The 18,205-nt window shown below is 44.3% G+C and overlaps 1 protein-coding gene across 1 annotated transcript in view; it reads right to left on the bottom strand.

Moving 5' to 3' along the window:
- The window catches only part of LOC142004990 (guanylate cyclase soluble subunit beta-2-like), a 32,510-nt gene extending 21,815 nt beyond the window's left edge, over positions 1-10,695 (bottom strand). Inside the window, exons 1-5 of the mRNA XM_074982665.1 lie at positions 10,678-10,695; positions 10,168-10,241; positions 6,964-7,058; positions 4,019-4,179; positions 3,133-3,232 (exon numbers count right to left, since the gene is read on the bottom strand). Of these exons, the coding sequence (XP_074838766.1) occupies positions 3,133-3,232; positions 4,019-4,179; positions 6,964-7,058; positions 10,168-10,241; positions 10,678-10,680 (433 nt within the window). The 5' untranslated portion in view covers positions 10,681-10,695. The remainder of the gene's footprint in view (positions 1-3,132; positions 3,233-4,018; positions 4,180-6,963; positions 7,059-10,167; positions 10,242-10,677) is intronic.
- Between the last annotated feature and the right edge of the window lie 7,510 nt (positions 10,696-18,205).

Genomic DNA, 18,205 nt, shown 5'->3' with positions numbered 1-18,205 from the left:
GGTCTGATGATGCCCTGCTGGCTGTTGCCCAGCTGGATGACAGTGACGGCACCTCGATAAAGAGCTTCCCATCACTGGAGTCCCTGGAGGGTGGCTCTGGTTCAGTGCCCAGCACGGTGGTTCAGCCATGGGGTCCTGGCTTTGCGTCCTCCTCAGGGTACAGCTTATCCGCCATGACATTGAGGGCCATGGGTTGGGGGGAGGGGTCCTTGGGCCTGAGGAGGGTCTCAGCTCCTGGTGGCACTTCCTGCCCCGACCAGCTGGCTGCATCCCGGGCTCAGGCATACCGCTGCCTGAGCTCTTTAACCTTGGAACACACTTGCTCCTGGCTCCAGAAGGGGTGTCTCTGGGCAGCCAAGCTTGCAGCCAGCCGGGCAAAGGCAGCCATGTCCCGCCACTTGCCCATGGTCTCCCATAGGACCTCCTCGTCCTGCCAGAGACAAAGGCAGTCCTGCAACTCAGGCTCCCTCCACAGCAGGGCCCTCTTCTTAGTGGCCTGGGCAGGCTCCTGTGAGCCCTCAGCTGGCTCACTGAGGGGGCGCTGGGGGTTGTGGGGCTGCTGGTTGCTGGCCATTGCTTGCTGGGGTTGGGCTCTCAGCTCCGGGGATGGCTCCGAGGGCATGGTGCTGAGCAGCTCATGTGCCTTCTCCAGCTGTGCTCTGAGCTTCCTGCCACAGGGTTTCTGGGTCCCTGCAGCTTTTAATATGGCCAGATGCAGGGAGCATAGACCTCCACTGCTGCTGGCCAGAATGCTCCTCTTTCGAAAAAGCAGCCCATCGAGTGCCTACACGTGTTTTCTTTTGAAAGGAGACGCTCTTCCTGATCCAGGACTGGAAGAGCACCTCTGAAAGAAGCACTGTGTTCTTTCAATTTTCTTTCGAAACAACATGTTTTGCACGTGGACTCTCCTCAGGCTCTTTCAAAAGACCTGTTTCTTCTGGAAGAGCTTGCGAGTGTAGATGCAGCTTCAGTCTTTTCTTTTCAAGATGAAACAAACCCAGTGCTTTCAATTTTCCCCCATAGGTAATGTTCACTAGAGCCTTAATAATGTGTGTTGCTCTTCTCTGGAACTTCTCCAATTTGTCAACATTTTTCCTGAAATGTGGTACCCTGAACTGGACGCACTGTTCCAGCTGAGGCCTAATCAGAGCAGAGCAGAGTGGAAGAATTACTTTCAGGAAGCTAAAAGGTTGTTACGAGGAGGAGGTAGAAAAATTATTCTCCTTAATGTCTGATGATAGGACAAGAAGCAACGGTCTCAAACTGCAACAAGGGAAGTTTAGGTTAGATGTTAGGAAAAATTTCCTAACTGTCAGGGGGCTTAAGCAATGGAATAAATTCCCTAGGGAGGACCTGGAATCTCCATCATTGGAGAATTTATGGAGCAGTTTAGACAAACAACTGTCAGGAACGGTCTAGATGGTGCTTGGTCCTACCATGAGTGCAGGGGACTGCACTTGAAGCCCTATGGAGTATTCTTACAGTTCTATGATTCTATGATTATGGGAAATGTAGTCCAGCCTGGCCCATCGAAGAGAATAGAGGACTGAGAAACCAGGACAATATTTCTACTGGAGAAGCTCTATATTCTGACCATCTTCATTCTCACATTAGAGATAATTCTGGCTGCAAATCCACAGTCTGATCTCCTAGAGGCTAGGGAAATTTGGAGGTCTATTCAAAGCTGAAGTTTGTGCCTCTGTCCCACATTAGTCCTTCCTGCCTCTCCTCCCACTTATTAAGCAGCCAAATATGGTTCTATCAGCTTGCATTGGAGAAGGCTGGAAAGGACACTGCATCATCTGAATTCAGAAGCTGAGGCTCAGCACTTAACTGTTGTCTTATTATTTATAGAGCAAGTTCATTAGATATGCTGGTCTTCCGTGGAGTCTACAGACTAAGTTCTGGTTCTGCCCATAATTAAGAGAATTCACTCGTTTGTGGGCCAGGAACCACGTGAATCTAGGCTGAACGTGACAGCATCTGGCAAATGGGGCAAGATTATATTAAGCAAGTTATTGGCTTAATCAGGGAAGAAGAAAGAGCTTGTTCTCTGGGCTGGAAAGGCTTTCGGGGAAGCCCAAAGAGGGACTCCAAGGAGAGATATGCTCTTCAGTGCAGAAGAGGGCTGTGTATATGTCCTGTGTGGAATGACTAAGATTTAGATGTTAGGTGAGAATAAGAAAAAAATGGCCTTAAATGAAATGAGCTGAGTCTTTCTATCTGCAGTTGCTCTTATTTAGGAGTCCTAGGCTGGATTTCCCCAGGAGATGGGTCACCATCCGCTGTGGCAAGAGAAGAGACTAGGGCAGACCCTAAGTAAAAGACTATTTAACTTGGAGAGAGAAAAGGTTTGTCAATTCTCTTCTACCCTTGTTTTTTATTTTTGTTATCTCCCTGTAGAAGACTGTGTAGTTTGGCCAACAAGTTACCCACATCAACTACCCTCAGTTGCTGAGAGGAAACTGAGGCATGGCTTTATCTGATGCTGGACCATGTAATTAAGCAATTTCACAACAAGATGATGTCCAGAAAAATTACAGTCTTGACATACAATAATGTATGAAGCTACTCATTGAGCTCAAAGGGACCTTAGGAGGTTATTGAATCCAGTCCCCTGCTCTTTTGGCAGGACCAAGCACTCTTCCTGATGGATTTTTAAATCTATTTGTTCTAGACCCCTAAATGGCCTCCTCAAGGATTGAGCTCACAACCCTGGGTTTAAGCAGCCTAGGGCTCAAATCACTCAGCTATCCCTCCCCCTTCCTGAAGCAACACGGAAAACAAAGTGACTGGTGGAATTTAATACATGTCCAGTTGGTACCACCATTTTTGTTCAACTCTCTTAGATTAAATATTCCAACATCCTTTTGTTAGTGGTTCATTGCAGGGGGTACTAAGCATCATAGGCTTTCTGGAAGAAGTGTGACTTAAGGAAGGACTTGAAGGAGGAGAAGAGGCAAGTACAGGTGGAGAAAAGCATGCAGTGGCTAGCTTTCCAGAAAGGGAAAAGAGAAAGGAGAAGAGATGTAGGAGCTAAGCCGAACAAGGCCTTGAAGAGAGGACTGAAAGTGCTGAAGTCCCAGGTATCTGAGTGCACACTATGGTCTAACAAGATAATAATGGTTTTACCTGGCACAATATGACACAGGCCTCTCCTGTCAGAATAGTAGTGAAGTAGCATTGCCCCATCTGTCCTCCTTTCCACACGAAATGACGGTGCATTCATTTCCTAAGTAAGGCGATGAGAAAACCCAGTTACCAGCATGGTCACCTGGCCTAGATAGTTCATAGAACTATACTGAATTACACCCCCAAGGGCATAGCCACTAAAGCATCAATTAGTTCGAAGACATAAAGATTTATCAGCAAATTGAAAACAGTCTTGGAAAAAACCCTAACCTAGTGGGTTACAGCTTTGTCTCTTATTTGCTTGAGAGATATTTGGTTTTGCACTCAGGGTATTTGTTCATAGGATTCTGGGGCTAGGTTCAACATGTTCCATCATTGCAGGCCATTTTGGTGAACACAAGCACTAGAACTGTCCACAGAATGTTTTGAATTCCCTCACGCTTCTCTGCAAACCTACACTTCAGGACAAGTCCTTCCGGGACATAGAAGCACACTCCTTTGGCAGAGAAACCATTGCAGTGCTGTTGCAAAGGGAAGAGGCAAACTCTGGGAAAGTTATATAGAGAGGGTTTACGTCTCCCTGGGGGCATCTAGGGTGGCCACCTCCAGGAGTGTGGGATGAACCACGGTGGACACCGGAAGGGCAGAGCTGCAGGATCTGATATAATACTATTCCTCCCCATGCAGAGATGTGTTTGTAAAATGTGCTAGGGTAGGCAGATTTAGACTTTCAATTCCACTGCCAGCACATGGACCAGTGTGGAGGGTTCCCAATCTTCCTACAGGAGCAGGAAGGCAGGGAGAGGTTTTCCTCAAAAAGCACAGAACTAGAAAAATTGCCAGGGATTAGACCCTCTAATTTACATCCACAGAAAGAAGACAGTACCTGGTAGGATAATGCAAGGTAACTATGGAGGGCATCTAGATTCTCAATAAATTCAGTTAGATTCCCTCCCAAAGTCCGTAGCATTCGATCGTAGCCAGACATCTTACAGAAAGTAAAGAAATATTCTCCAAAAAGTTTCAGCACTGCATCTTCTGGCAAATCTGTTAAACATACACAGGCAATTGGTCTAGGCCACAAAGGTGAGCTAGTTTATTTTCAGATGAAGGCCATTTTGGCAACCCAAGGATATTGCAAACTTGTGTCAGGTATGGAACCAAAAAATGAAAAGTGTTTCCAGCTGGAATCATAAAACTGAATGAAGAAGTAGTGGTTGGCTTCTCCTTAGAAGTTATGGCCCAGTGGTCAGGGTAGTTGCCTTGGATACGGCTTTAACTCCTTCCTCAGCCGCGTATAAAGAAGAGGTTTGAACTTGGCTCTCCCAGATTGGAAGAAAGTGCTTTATGCAGTAGGCAATGGGATACACTATTATGGGTCTCTGTGGGTATCCTGTTCCACTTTTTATAGGTACTCATCAGAGTAGGGACTGGAGTTTGGTGGTCCAAAATCTTAGGTGCCTATTCAAACCACCAAGCTAAAGAGTCATTCTCGGGCTCCTTTTCCGGCCTAATGACTCTTCACTAATAGCTGTGGCTTGCCATTGTGAAGGATAATGGATCGTCATGGGGCTAGAGAAGAGCATCACTCTATAGCTGAATGCTTAGGGTACTACTCTGTCAATCTGGGAGACCCAAGTATAAATCCCTTTGCCACATTAGGCAGAGAGGGAATTGAAACCAATTTTCCTACATCCCAGGAAAGTGCCTTTACTACTGAACTAAAGCTTATAAGGAGACCACTACCTCCTCTTCTACTAGCTAGTTTGTTAATCTAGTCCTCCTTTGCTTTTTGTTAAAATACCTGGAAGTGAAACAAAAAATGTTGACTTGGGCTTTGAGATTTGTTCCAATGTTGCAATTAATTAAAAAATTTGAAAATTTTCATTTTTGGTCCAACCTCAATCGAGATATCAGTGAAATAAAAAATCCTTTGTGCAGCCAGATCTGCTGGTGGGGATAGTTTTCAGAGTTGCATCCATTTTTGACTTTCAGTACACCAGGCCATAATGAAGTATCAAACAGCCAGTACTGCAGCACCTGCAGCAGAAAATGTTGTCTGTGTTGTATGTTGGAGGAATCCATGACCTGGGTTGTACCAAGGTAAATAAGTTATGAATCTGGCACTAGAATATGGTTCATTTAATATATGCTGCACGTGCTCCTCTTTATCATTCCCCTGTTTTCTTAAAATAATGCAGGGTCCCAAACTGTTTTTTAAAGTGAAAAGAAAGAGAATAGAAAAGTCCAGGGAAAAAGAATTTTTGGTTTCCCCAGGCAGCAGCAAGTCCCAGGATGGGCAAAAGGGGGGTGCCGTGGGGGGCCAGTTGAAATGGCCCTTCCCCCGCGGCAGCAAGCCCCTGAGCTGCTGAGGGAGAACTTTTCCCCAGAGGCACCAAGGCCCAGTATGGGCGAAGGGTGGGGGGGAATCAGTAGTTGAGGGACCAGTTAGGGTGATCCTTTCCCATGGCGGCAGCAAAGCCCCTAGAATCTTAGCCAGCAGGGGAGACTTCTCCATGGTGGCAGCAAAACCCCCAGGATCTTAACTGCTGAGAGAGACTTCCCCATAACGGAGGCAAAGCCCAGAATATCGTTCCCGCCCTTGGAGCCCCAAACACGCAACTGGCAGCATGGTCAGCACTGAACAACACACATCCTTTTACTGGGTTGGGTTGGGCGCTACCCATGTGACGTGGCAGAATGCGGGAAAGACCCAGACTGCATGGCGCCTGTAGGGGAAGGGGGTTAGCACACAAATGTAGGAAGAAGTTTGGGAAGAAGTTTCTCAGCGCGTTATGGAACCACGACCCCCAGCACAGCCTCGTTGACACGCGGTACAGCGGGGCATAGGCTGGTGCCAGGGAGCACGAAAAAAATAGCAAGTGTACAGACAGAGCTGAGAACTCCCTGCAGGGCTATTTGAATGGGTAGATGTGCTCACAGACCTAACAGCACGAAACGAAAGAAGCCATTTCTCAGGCTGTCATATTCACATGAGCCCACAGCCAAAGGCTCACTGCTCCTGCTTGAAAATTTACTGTCTTCCTGTTACTGGAGAGCAGCAGCCAGAGTGGAGCACTGAGAGGGGCATTGTGGGTTACGTACGGGACACCTCTGGAGACTAATAAATTCCCTTTTAAGATGTGGCACGTCCACAGTTGCCTTTAATCGAACATCTGTATTTGAGCTTGATGCTTTACCCATTGGGTAACTACAATTTTGTAATCTCAGGCTTAGTGCACACAAAATCGAGCTAACGGTCTTTACAGTGAAGACAGTCGCATGGTAAAATTGAGCTAACTGAATCAAATTGTAATTTATCTCATAGTGTAGACACAGCCTTAGCCCCCGTGCAAAGGAAAAGCTCCATGGGTCCCGCATCCTCCTTGCTAGACCCTAATGCAGCCATTCTGGGGAGTGCCCAGTGCTCCGAGACCATCAACTCCCAAGTGCTGGCAAATGCACCGACGTGCTGCTAGACTTATGGGTTCCTACCACCTTCAGCCAGCCACTGCTGAAGGAGGAGGCTAGGCCATGGCCCAAAGGTAGCTGTACAAGGAGAGAGCCCCCTCCTGCCTCATCCTTCTGAGCATCAAACTTTGTGCATGCCTCGTGCTACGCACCTCCACAGAGGTGTTGCATTCCTAAAGCATGAGTCCTTCCAGTGCTTCCTCTTGAACAGGGCAGGTCCACAGTGTATCCAGTGCGGGGGCATTGTGCTACTGCCATGAGCTGCCCTCTTGGTCAACCAGGGACAGTGCCAGCCTGAAGAGCGCTGGGTAAGCGAGCTGTGCTCAGTAAGCCAACAGTAAGGTAATGAACAGGCCTTACCCAGCATTTTGCAGGCCTCTTGGATCAGCCTCTGAGTAATAACATCATCATACACCGTGTAAGTCATAAAGGTGTCTTGGACCCCTGCCTGTGTTCTAAAAAATAGAGAAAATTAAGATTTATGATGATACAGAAGGGAAACCACTCAAGCCGGTCACTGCCTGAAACCAATCCATCCATCAACAGAGCTGAATACAGTGAAACTAGACCAAAGTTACTTAGAGAGCAGGTTCCAGCATAGTGAAAATCGCCATATGGTTTATGTGAGCAAGTTCCCAAGAAGAAACTGCAACAGCAAAACAGAAGGTTGCTGAATGCTCCCAATTGTACCTTGGCACGAGTGTAGAATTTCTTGGAGCAGAGTAGGAAGGGGAACCAGGGGAAACCTGGATGTGGGGGAAGAGATTCTCTGTACTGGCCATAATGAATATGGGTTTTAAAACTTAAAAACAGATGGGACAAGATAGTCACATGGTCAGTGAGGAAGGAAAATGTATTAATGCTTAATATTTCAGTGAAGAGGCTTTCATCTTAGGCCTGCTCCTCACCAGTGCAGAACTAAATGCTTGTTCTGGAGTTTAGTGGGGACAGGAGGAGAGGGCGTCAGTCCCCAGCCACGCTGATTAAGAAAACAATGCGGAAACCAACTAACAATTACTGTTTAAAACATATTTGTAGCAGGCATAGTTAGGGACAGTTAGCATCACAATAGCAGCTTGTGCAACTGAATAAGATCAAGGCCCCATTGTGCCAGGCACTGTGCAAGCAGATAGAGAGTTTTCCTGGTCTGAAAACCTAGCAGCCTAAATAGACGGAGTGAGGAGAAGAGGATCCGTTATACCTTTTATTTTAGAAGTGGACGACAGGGTCACAGAAAAAGGAAAAGACTTTCAGGAATTCTGCACTTTGGGTGACCAAGTTTAAGACACTTCAAAGGGGGTCTGATTTTCCAGTCTCCTGGGTTGAACCCCCAAAATCACTAGTACATTAGAAACTCTTTACCTACATGACTTGACTATGTTTACGTAAGACACCTCTGAGAGAGGGGAGATTTGAACCTGTACCGATCAGTCCTGGCTTGTAGGCTCACCACACCACAAACCTCTCCCTCTTAGGTGAAGCTCCCTTTGTAAACCGGACTTAACATCACTCCCCTCTGTTAATCTGCCAGTAACATGTACTAGTACCTTTCCCAGCCCTGAAGAAGAGGTCTCTGCAGCTCAAAAGCTGGTTTCTGTCTCACCCACGGAAGCTGGTCCATAAAAGACATTACCTCACCCACCTTGTCTCTCTAATCATGGTATCAAGCAGCTTGGTGTGCCATGCACAGTACCTTCAGTGTTTTTCCCTACCCAGCCACCAAGGCTTGGTTTAATTTGCATTCCTGATTTCTACTTTTTGTTTTGTGAGCACCATATATATGCTCAGCCCTATGCAAACAATAGAGGCAGATTAGCCCCTGTCTTAATAGTCTTCTCCAGTTCTTTATTTGGGAATCGGGAATTAGTGTTTACACTAGTTCTCCCTTTCTGTTCATTCTCCAGCATGTAAGCATGTCTTCTGTTCTCTTTATCTACATCAGCTGATCTCAGGGTATTGTATCCCTTCACAGGATTCATTAGCGTTATTGCAACTCAGTCCTGTACAGTGACCATTTAAAGGAAAAGCATTTTAGTAGCTAACAGTGGAAAATTGCAGACCAGTCCAGATAGTTTGGGTATTTCTGGCAGGCACAGTGCAAGTAAATTCTGAATGATAAAACTATTATCAGCTCAGCACATGAGGAGATGTCGGTTTTAGACAAATGATGTATGTGAGACCCAACATGTGTGTGTGCTGAAGTGAGCCAAAAAAACCCTCTACAAATGTCCCAGAAAGCTCTGCTTTGATTGAGCAGGCATCAGGGACTTAGAAGTTTATTCTGGGGTCTTTTGCACAAATTGTGATAGTTCAAACTTGCATCAAGAGCTCTGTCTATGTTTCTGATTACTTCTGCTCCCATTTACACCAGAGGGTAGATAACTCCAGATTTATACCACAAAACTAAGTAAATTTGGCTGTGTGCCTCATATAATATTAGTTATCAGGTTAAGAAATAATTCAGGACCCTTTTATCACAGGACTGACAGTGCCTGCCTTGCTAGCCCCCTAAAAAACAGCCAGCTGATCTATCATTTTGGAAACTACAAGTGCGAGAACTCACTATTAATTTTTCCACAGATACAAGAATTTCTATGGTGCTCATTGCTGTATAATTTAGTACTCCTAACAAACATGGCCACTTCCAAAGACAAGGTAATGGACTTTCCTAATAATGCTGTCAACCTTATCATACACATCTTCTTTGTGATCTGTTAGCACAGTCATCCCTCCTCACTATGAAATTGGGCTGTAGACCAGTAACCTGCATGAGATTTCCCCTTGTGGAGTCTTCCCCGTTCATTCCATTGGGGAAGACATGTTCACAACTCCCTAGTCACAAATGTCTCAGCATCTGCTTAGACCTTGGGAGATCTGCTGGAGGTCTGGTGCAGTATCCATGGCATGGAGACATTGTCACTGCATGGGGTCCAGAAGGACCTGGCTCTCCACTCCCTCCCCAAGGCCTTGCAATGCCAGGGCTGCTGCACTGCAAGGGTATCTCCTGTCCACCACTGCCTCTGGTGTGCCTCCTCCACACAAAAGAGCTCAGTACAACACCATGAAAAGTGGCTCACTAGAAGCTATTTTCAGTTGCCTAATCCAATAGGTAGAGAACCCAGACTAGCACATCTATTGAAATGACATGGTGCCTAGGTTTTACAGTATGCAATAAATGACATTATGTGGTGTTATACTAGAAATGAAGTACCAGAGGGAGAGGGGTAAGGTGGTAGAAGGTACAAGCATTATGCATCTCGGGGACAAATTGCTGTCTGGTGTAACTCTGTTAATAAATAAATTTTGGCTGAATTTGCCTCTTGTGGGCTCTGCTCTGATTTATACTGAACACCCTTCCCTCAGCTGCAGTGGGGATGTAACTCCATCCAGAATTTGGCACACTGGGCTCATAATTAATTGTAGCATTGAAACATAGAGCTGTGTGGGCCTGAATTGTATTTATAATGTTTAACAGGACGCAGGCAAATCTTAATCCTCTTTGGCTCTCATGGATGGAAGTCCCAAGTCATTAATATTGCTCTTTTTAAAAGATCAAATACTTACCTGAGTTTTTCCCATGTCTCTTCACCAAATTTTTCTATGACTAGAGATTTCAGGCAGGTGTTGATAAATCCATACTATGGGAGAAAAGTAAAATGAAATGACAAATCCTTCGGGGAAACAATTATCTCTTTTCCCCATGTCTTGTAAGTTTGTTTATATAATAGCACTGCTCTTTTCTGCTCTCATGCAAAATTCCCTGAAACTTGTTCTCTGCACATCAGTAGTTCCGGTTTCCATAGAGAAAACAAATTAATGAAACTTTAAAGCCAGACTGCAATTAAGGATGGTTACAGAAGGTTGTTTTCAGTTACTCTGTAATCATTTGGATCATGCAGTACTGTGACAATTAAAAGATAAACAAAAGCAGGAAATTAATGGCATTTATGTCCACCTGAAGACAGAAAGACAAATGTAGTTGAGGTAGTGAAACACAGCCTAGTTAGTGTTTAAATCTGATTTGAGAAAAAGGATATTGAACACAGGAAGAGAGTCATGCTGAAAGATGCTTACCATGGTGCTGCTGGTTTCTCACCGATGGGGCAAGGCAGGTGCTGTAGGTTGTGCTGGTGTGAGTGAGCTGCTCCTGCTTGTTGGTGTTTCATCACACCAGCAGTGAGAGTCTGCTTTTTTAACACATCAACGTTGGCTGACTAGAGCCCATTGCACACCAAACAGAAAGCTCCCCAGAGAAATCGGAACCCAATCATTGGCTCCGCCACATAGCGCCTCCGAGCAGAGCTTAGCGTTGCAGTGCAGAAAGTCTAATATTGAGCTAATCAGGGGAAAGTGGGTTTAGGCTGAGGGAGAAATGACTGTTTTAATGTAAAGTCCTGAGACTATTTGTCTGGCTCAGCCTGTCATACAATGCCCCTGAACTACAGATCCAGGGAGTTTGTTGATCAATTGGTTTAAGCCCTGCCCATATAAGGATCAATGCTAACTATACTTAGAGAGCTCCCCCTTTTTTCCTCCTTTCTTCACCCCGCCCCTTGCCCTATTCTATATAAAACCTGGATTCTAAGTGTATACTCCAATCGTCTGAAGAAGTTGGCCTTAACCATGAGAGCTCATGACCTAAAAAATTTGTTACACTTTAAGGTGCTACTTGGCTGCTTGTTATTTAGAAATGCCTTTTACTGAAGGATTCAAGTGCTGTGCAATAACCAAGTGTGTAAGGACAGTATGGCCAGTCTCCCTTTCCTCCGGTGTCTACCCTCGGTCTGTTTTTCGCTTTGACTCTGACCAGGTCTACACTAGGCATTAAAGTCAATTGTAGATACACAAGCGTAGCTATGGCAATTGCATAGCTGGGATCGACTTAGCTACAGTTGACTTACCTGGCTGTCCTCACAGATGGAGGTTGATGGGAGAAACTCTCCTCTCGACCTCCCTTACTCCTTTTGATATTAAGAAGTACAGGGGTCAACTGCCAACCCAGATAGTTCAAGTTTGCACTTCCCTGCCAGGCGACTTACCTGCATGGGTGGATCTTCCAGGTAGTGGAGACATACCCTCTGTCTTGTCTCTTGGTATCAGTGGAATGTCTCCAGACTTACACTGGCATAACACAGACCAGATTTTGACCCCTTACGATACTTGGAGGTGCAATAAAAAATATGAAATTTTGCCACGAGGAAAGAGACGAGGGGTGAGATCTTATCACAAGAAAACGTCCATTGAAATGGCCATGCTGTGAGTTGACTGCAACCCCTGTCAGATAAGTGCATTTATGAATGGTGTGCAGATGCAGCCAGAGGTACTTTTGAGCATGTCATAGCAGCAATATTTCTAATATTGCTGTGTCATTGCAAGAAGTATTACTTATCCTGAGGTGTCCTGTCATTTGGGAGCATCGGTAAGACAGAGCTGCCCTCCAGGGGTGGAGTGATCAGCAAGACACTTGGCCAAAGCTGCAGGATAGGCTGTTGTTAGTGTTATGTCAGCTCACGCAACTTGCATTTACAATCTGAACAACTGAAGCAATCGCCTGAGTCAAACCTGTTGCCGGTGAGTGTAATTCTGTGGACACAAATGCATTCACCTACACTGGCTCTAGAGTTGGCCAAGCAGGGCAGCTTTTCAGAGGTATTCAGGTACCCTAAGTTGCAGACAGACACCTACCCTACTCACTCATTTCTGGAAAAAATCCCACTGACCACCTAAATATCTCTGCAAATCTGGCCCTCTGTGTATAATTTCAGTGCACTGAATGGCTGAAACTCTGGCTACCTTCTGCTCTTGCTGGATGTGTTCCATTTGTTCCACTCCCTTGACACCAATAAATTATTCACAATTTCACCCACTGGTGCTGAGGACAAAAACTGGCCCTGTATCTCCAAAATTGCATTTAAAGTGATGCATCAGTTAGGTATTTAGACTGATCCACCACATTTTTACAGTTCTTTACTGTGGTGGATCAGTCTAAATACCTAACCGGATGCCTAAGCTACAGCTCATTTGTAAATAAAGCAGGGTATTTTACTAGCCATCAATCACCTTCTCCTTTTGTCACTCCCCACGGAATATGATTTGCAAACTTTGGCCTGTTTTTTTAATTTATTTTAACCAGGGCATAATTCTTCATACGTTACATCAGAAGGAAGCACAGACTGAACACCAGGATTTGAACAGCCCCAAAAGTTTTGGGAAGTTTGTCTCCTGGTCTGATCCGTTTTCTCTTATCAAGATAACTGTCTCAATTAAAACTCTGGATCTGGACCTCAGGGACCTGAAGAGACAGAGCTGAACCTTGTGACTGAGGTGCCTCTCCAGAATGAGGATTTGAATCCTTGGTTCCCTATTTTTAATTCAACACTCTTCTCCCTGGAACACAAAAGCGCTTTGGGCAATGCCTTCACCGTGTCCAGTGTGCTCCCCAGGGAAAAAGTGAAGTAAGGTGCCTGCTCAGTGGGTCAGACATGATTTGCTGATGTCTCCAGTTTTTCCTGTGGTGTCACAGTTCTTCATTTCAAAGGGAAATCTCCTTGAAAGAACGAGGAAACTCACTTAAAGAACTAAAGGAAAATTGGAAAGTGACAGAAAAGTGTTTCTGTATGAAGGACACTAAAATGAGTAGCGTATATGCATATATACAAACACATACCTCTGCTGATCAAGTAGGACAAAACACTCCAATTTCCCTTGCTTTTCTTTCGCTGATCACAGGAATATGATGATTGCAGAATTGCTAGGAACGAAGTGCCACCATGTGGCTGAGGGACCATATGAGCTGCATTTCTAGAAATCTGCAAGAGCTGCTATGAGATCATGTCTGGTGGGTGCTATCAGCTAATAACACTGTCCCTGCTGTGTGGTGAGTCACTTTCTGGGAGCACCAGCTTTTAGTAAGGTATATTGTCAAGCTCTGTTTAAAGAAAGGAACACAGTATAAAAACTTTGATTTCCTTTGGTGTTAAGGGCTCTCTAGTGGGTCCTCTTGTCTATTGCCCTGTATGAGGTTCTAAGAACTATTCCTGAGTCATTCCTAAAGGACGATTCTCTATTCTAGCCTTGAAAAGTGCTGCATTTTTTAATTGTAATTACAGTATTCAAACTGAATGCAGTGAAAGAGTGCAGATGGAGCTACCTGTTAATAAATTACAAATAAGTTTTCCCATCATAAAAGAAGCCAGAGCTCATCTGGTAATAGATCTTATCTGCTGTCCAAAAACAATCAGTCCTGTAGAGCTTTAAAGACTAACAAATTTATTTATTAGGTAATAAGCTTTCACAGGTAAAACCCCAGCTCACTACCTAATAAATAAAATTGTTAGTCTTTAAAGTGCTACTGGGCTGCTTGGGTTTTCTGAGGCTGCAGACTAACATGGCTACTCTTCTGAGACAACTTATCTGCTGCGTAAGGTCAATCCAAAAGAATCAGATCCTGTCCATACTATACTCAGTAGAAATCTGGATCTGTCCTTGTGACTTCAGCCCACGTCTTGAGACCTTGCAAACTGTAGAAAATACACCTCTGTGAAGCAAGAGATTCAGGATGAGAGATTTTATTTATGGAGTCCACATTTTCTCTTGCATTAACAAATACCCACACACATGGTTCCCCTAGGTATGATATGTAAAGAAACCAGCCTCAAGGGTTCAGGATCAAGTGCCACAAAAGGAACCCCTAAAGTAAAAGTTACTAGGGCAACTAACTCAGTGATGCTCCATACATGGAGTATTTTTCATTCCTCTTTCTCTTGTTATATGTTAATGTTTGTCCCTCCCTCCTCCTTATTAAGGCAGCACTGATGTAACTGCATTAATGTTACTGGAAAAAACTTTCACTCCTGAACTTTGGGCATTTCTTGATGTCTGAGTTTTTGACTTCTCAAGCCTTATGGTGCCAGCTTCTTGATGTTCCCATGCTCTTGCTCCTTCCAACTCCCTTTTCTCTCTTACCGCTAGAGGGCGGGCTCTGGAGCAGTGTGTCATGGAGCGCCCTGGGCCCTGGCGCTTTGAGGTACTTGGCTTGACTTAGTCAAAGTAACTGAGTCGAGCTGGTTGAATAGCTGGTTATTTTACTGGTTGTTCATTCCGAAAGCTCAGGGACAAAAATCAGTTTGTTGTTGTCTGAAGCTGAAAATGCTGTCTCCTTTCATTTGGGGGGATGCTCTTTGAAAGCACAGAAAAGGAAGGGCTAGAGCCACTAGCCAGCTGAAAGCAAAGGTGCCAACCATATACCTCTTAATGCACCCACCCAGGACCAAGATCCCGTGGACCTTTTGTGATGCAAAAGCTTGAAAGGAGATGGCCTTGACTGCAGGTGAGTGCTCTGCCCACTGGAACAGGGGATATTTTGGTGCTCACCCCACCTCTCCTCTTGCAGCTGTTCTACTGTGTATCAAATAATTTAATCGTTTAGAAAACGATACAGTTGAATCAACGTATCCCCCCTTCTGGCACCAACCTTACATAGCTCAGTCCTAGAAACTTTATCAAACTGCTAAACCAATAAACTAACAATGTATTTCCTTGTGCTCTGATAGGACTTCGCCTAGACATGCCTTAAGTGTGGCTATGCTGACACCTTCTGTCCTAACTGTAACTGTACAGCACTGAAATGTTCCATCTTGCCCAGCTGCCAACTTTCCATTGCATGCCCACTGTCTGAACGTCTGCTTCTCCCAATGATTTATGCAGAATGATGATATAAACAAAGTGACTTTAAGTCCCACAGGCTTGATGTCTTCCCTCTGTAGTTCCTTGATTTGCTATTGCATCATTTCTTTCATCTCCTTTCACAAAAGCACTCAAGTGAGAGAAATTAAGACACAAATCCCTGGGATATGAGGGTTAGACAGTGTCACTAGGATTTTGAAACAACAAAAGAAAAGGCCGTCTCCAGAGAACGTATGGCAGGTTTTACACTAATGCACTGGGAGTTCAGTGTTGTGTGGTTTCTGGGATGACACAAAGCGGATGAAGTGGCTTTGTATGCCCTGCCCCACGCCCCCGCCCCCAGCCCACAGCATAAGAAGTGTGCCTGGGAAGGGAGGGTATGTGGCAGAAGTGTGTTGTGCTCCAACTCTTCCTAGTTGCTGAATGGTCCCTAGGGAGCCATTACAGCTGAGCTACCCTGAAGTAACTTTACCCTTCTCTGAAGAACATGCAGGACTAAAGTATGGTAGGTGCCAAGGTGGGGGTGCAGATAAGAAGCAATGATCTCAAAAGAACTTGTAGTAGAGGACAACATTGGCTTGAGTCATCTTGAGTTAATTTGGTTTAAGCTGAATGGAAAGATAAACAGAAATAAATATGCAGCTAGGGTCCCTGATTTCAAAATGGTAAACTTCAAAAAAAATAAGGGAATTAGTTAGGGAAGTGGACTGGCCTGAAAAACTCAGAGATCTGAATGCAGAGTAGGTTTGGTATTACGTTATGATGTTATTATATTATTGAAGAAACTAGCTACATCCCAAGGGAGGAGAAAAAATTATAGGGAAGCATTACAGAACAAACTGGATGACAGAGTGTCTCAAGTAAATTTAATAAGAGAAAGCAGAAAACCTTAAAATAAATTAAAAAAAAAAGCCTAGATCAGAAAGGAAAAATACCTCTTGGAGGTTAAGAAGTATAGGTAAGACAAAAGGTAAGATCTTCCAAAACCCCAGGAGAGTTGGCATTGCAAAGGAAATTAAAACCAATATATAAATTTAAAAAGACAAGGAAAGAAGTGGGGCCACTGACCGCTGAAGGTAGGGTGGAGATCAAAGATAATCTAGGCATAGCCCAGCCTAAATGAGGATAATGACGAACATGGGGGACAGTGGCAGGACTAATAGGAACAAGAATGTGGATGCAAGCATTACCATGCCCCAGGCTGAAGCCAAATTCAAATGGATTAATGGGACTCAGTTGGAGATCCTGGATAGTCTCCATCCAAAAATATCAAAGGATCTGGCCCATGAAATTGAAAGCTAAATAACAAGCTTTTTTAATGATGCTGTAAACTGGAAGGACACAACCTATGACTGGAGAATTTAAATCTAGTATCTATAGTTAAAAGGTGGGGGGAGGGGGGAGAAGGGGAGGGGAAGTGGTCTGGAAAACTAGAAATTTCACTTATAATATCACAGATTTTGAAAGACTTAGTAATTAAAGACAGAGGTTAACAATAGTCAGAGTAAAACACATCATGGTTTTGCAAAAGGGGAATTATGCCGTACCAACCTGATCTCTTTGTTTGAGAAGAAAAGTGATATGCTAGACAAAGTCAATGCAGTAGATCTAATCTTCCTGATTTCAGTAAAGCATTTGATGTAGTTCCACATGGGAAATTGTTAGTCAAATTGCAGAAAGATGGTGAGTAATATGAGAACTGAAAGGTGGATAAAGAGGATACCGCAATGGGTCATTCTGAAAGATGAAGTTCCAGGTTGGTGGGAAGTTACTAATGGTGTTCCTCAAGGATCAGTCTTGGGACCAAAAAGCGGGTGTGTGTTAGTAATATTTACCAATAACACAAAGTTGAGAGCTATTGCCCTTACGGAGGGTGATTGGAATATCATAGGAAAACTTGTGGATTATCTTTAAACCTAAAGGAAAAAACAATGGAATGAAATATAATAGTGCAAAGTGCAAGAACAAGCACATAGGTACTCAAAACTAACATTTTTGCTATAAACTGAGGAGGTTATCAGAGAGAGGTGGCAGAGGAGGAGAAAGACCTCAACATACTGGTTAATCACAGGATGATCATGTGTTGCAAAAGCGATGAGGCTAATGCAGTCCTAGGATACATCAGGCAAGATGGTTTGAACAGGGATAGGAAAGTATTATTGCTATCGTACAAGGCACTGGCAAGACCTCATCTGAAAAACTAGACACAATTCTGGTCTCTCGTGTTTAAGGAAGATGAATTTAGACTGGAACTGTTGCAGAGAAGGACTACTAGGAGGACCAGAGGAATGGAGAACTTATCTTATGAGAGGAAATAAAGAGCGTGTCTTGTTTTGCCTAAAAAAATAACAGATGAAGGGTGATATGGTTGCTTTCCATAAATAAATCAGAGGGCTAAAAACCAGGGAGGGGGAGAAGTTATATAAATTGAGAACCAGTGTTGGCACAAGAACAAATGTCTATAAATTAGCCATCATTTTTTAGGCTTCAAATGAGATGAAGGTTTCTGACCATCAGAGGAGTTAAGTTCTGGAACACCCTTTCCAGGGAAGTAGTGGGACTAAAACAAACAAACAAACCCTCAAAACCCACCTTGTTTTAAGACTGATCTTATTAAGTTTGTGGAGGGGATAGTCTGATGAGATTGCCTAAAATGGCATATGGCCCATCTGTAACTTCTGGCTCTGATGGCTGGAGATGAAGCACTGCATGGTAAAGGCTCTGTGTTACTACAGAGAATTGTTTCCCAGGTGTCTGGCTGATGGTTTGCTCCACATACTCAGTGTCTAACTGATGGCCATATTTGGGGTTGGGAAGGAAATTTTGTCCAAAATCAGATTGTCAGCAAACCTGTGGTTTTTCATCTTCCTCTGGAGAATTGGGATTGAGTCATTTGCTGGTTCTAGCTCGGGTAAAT

Source organism: Carettochelys insculpta, chromosome 1, assembly GCF_033958435.1.
Source record: "Carettochelys insculpta isolate YL-2023 chromosome 1, ASM3395843v1, whole genome shotgun sequence".
Taxonomy (NCBI): domain Eukaryota; kingdom Metazoa; phylum Chordata; order Testudines; family Carettochelyidae; genus Carettochelys; species Carettochelys insculpta.
The sequence above is the reverse complement of the archived record's forward strand: the minus strand, read 5'-3'. Positions and strand labels throughout refer to the sequence as shown.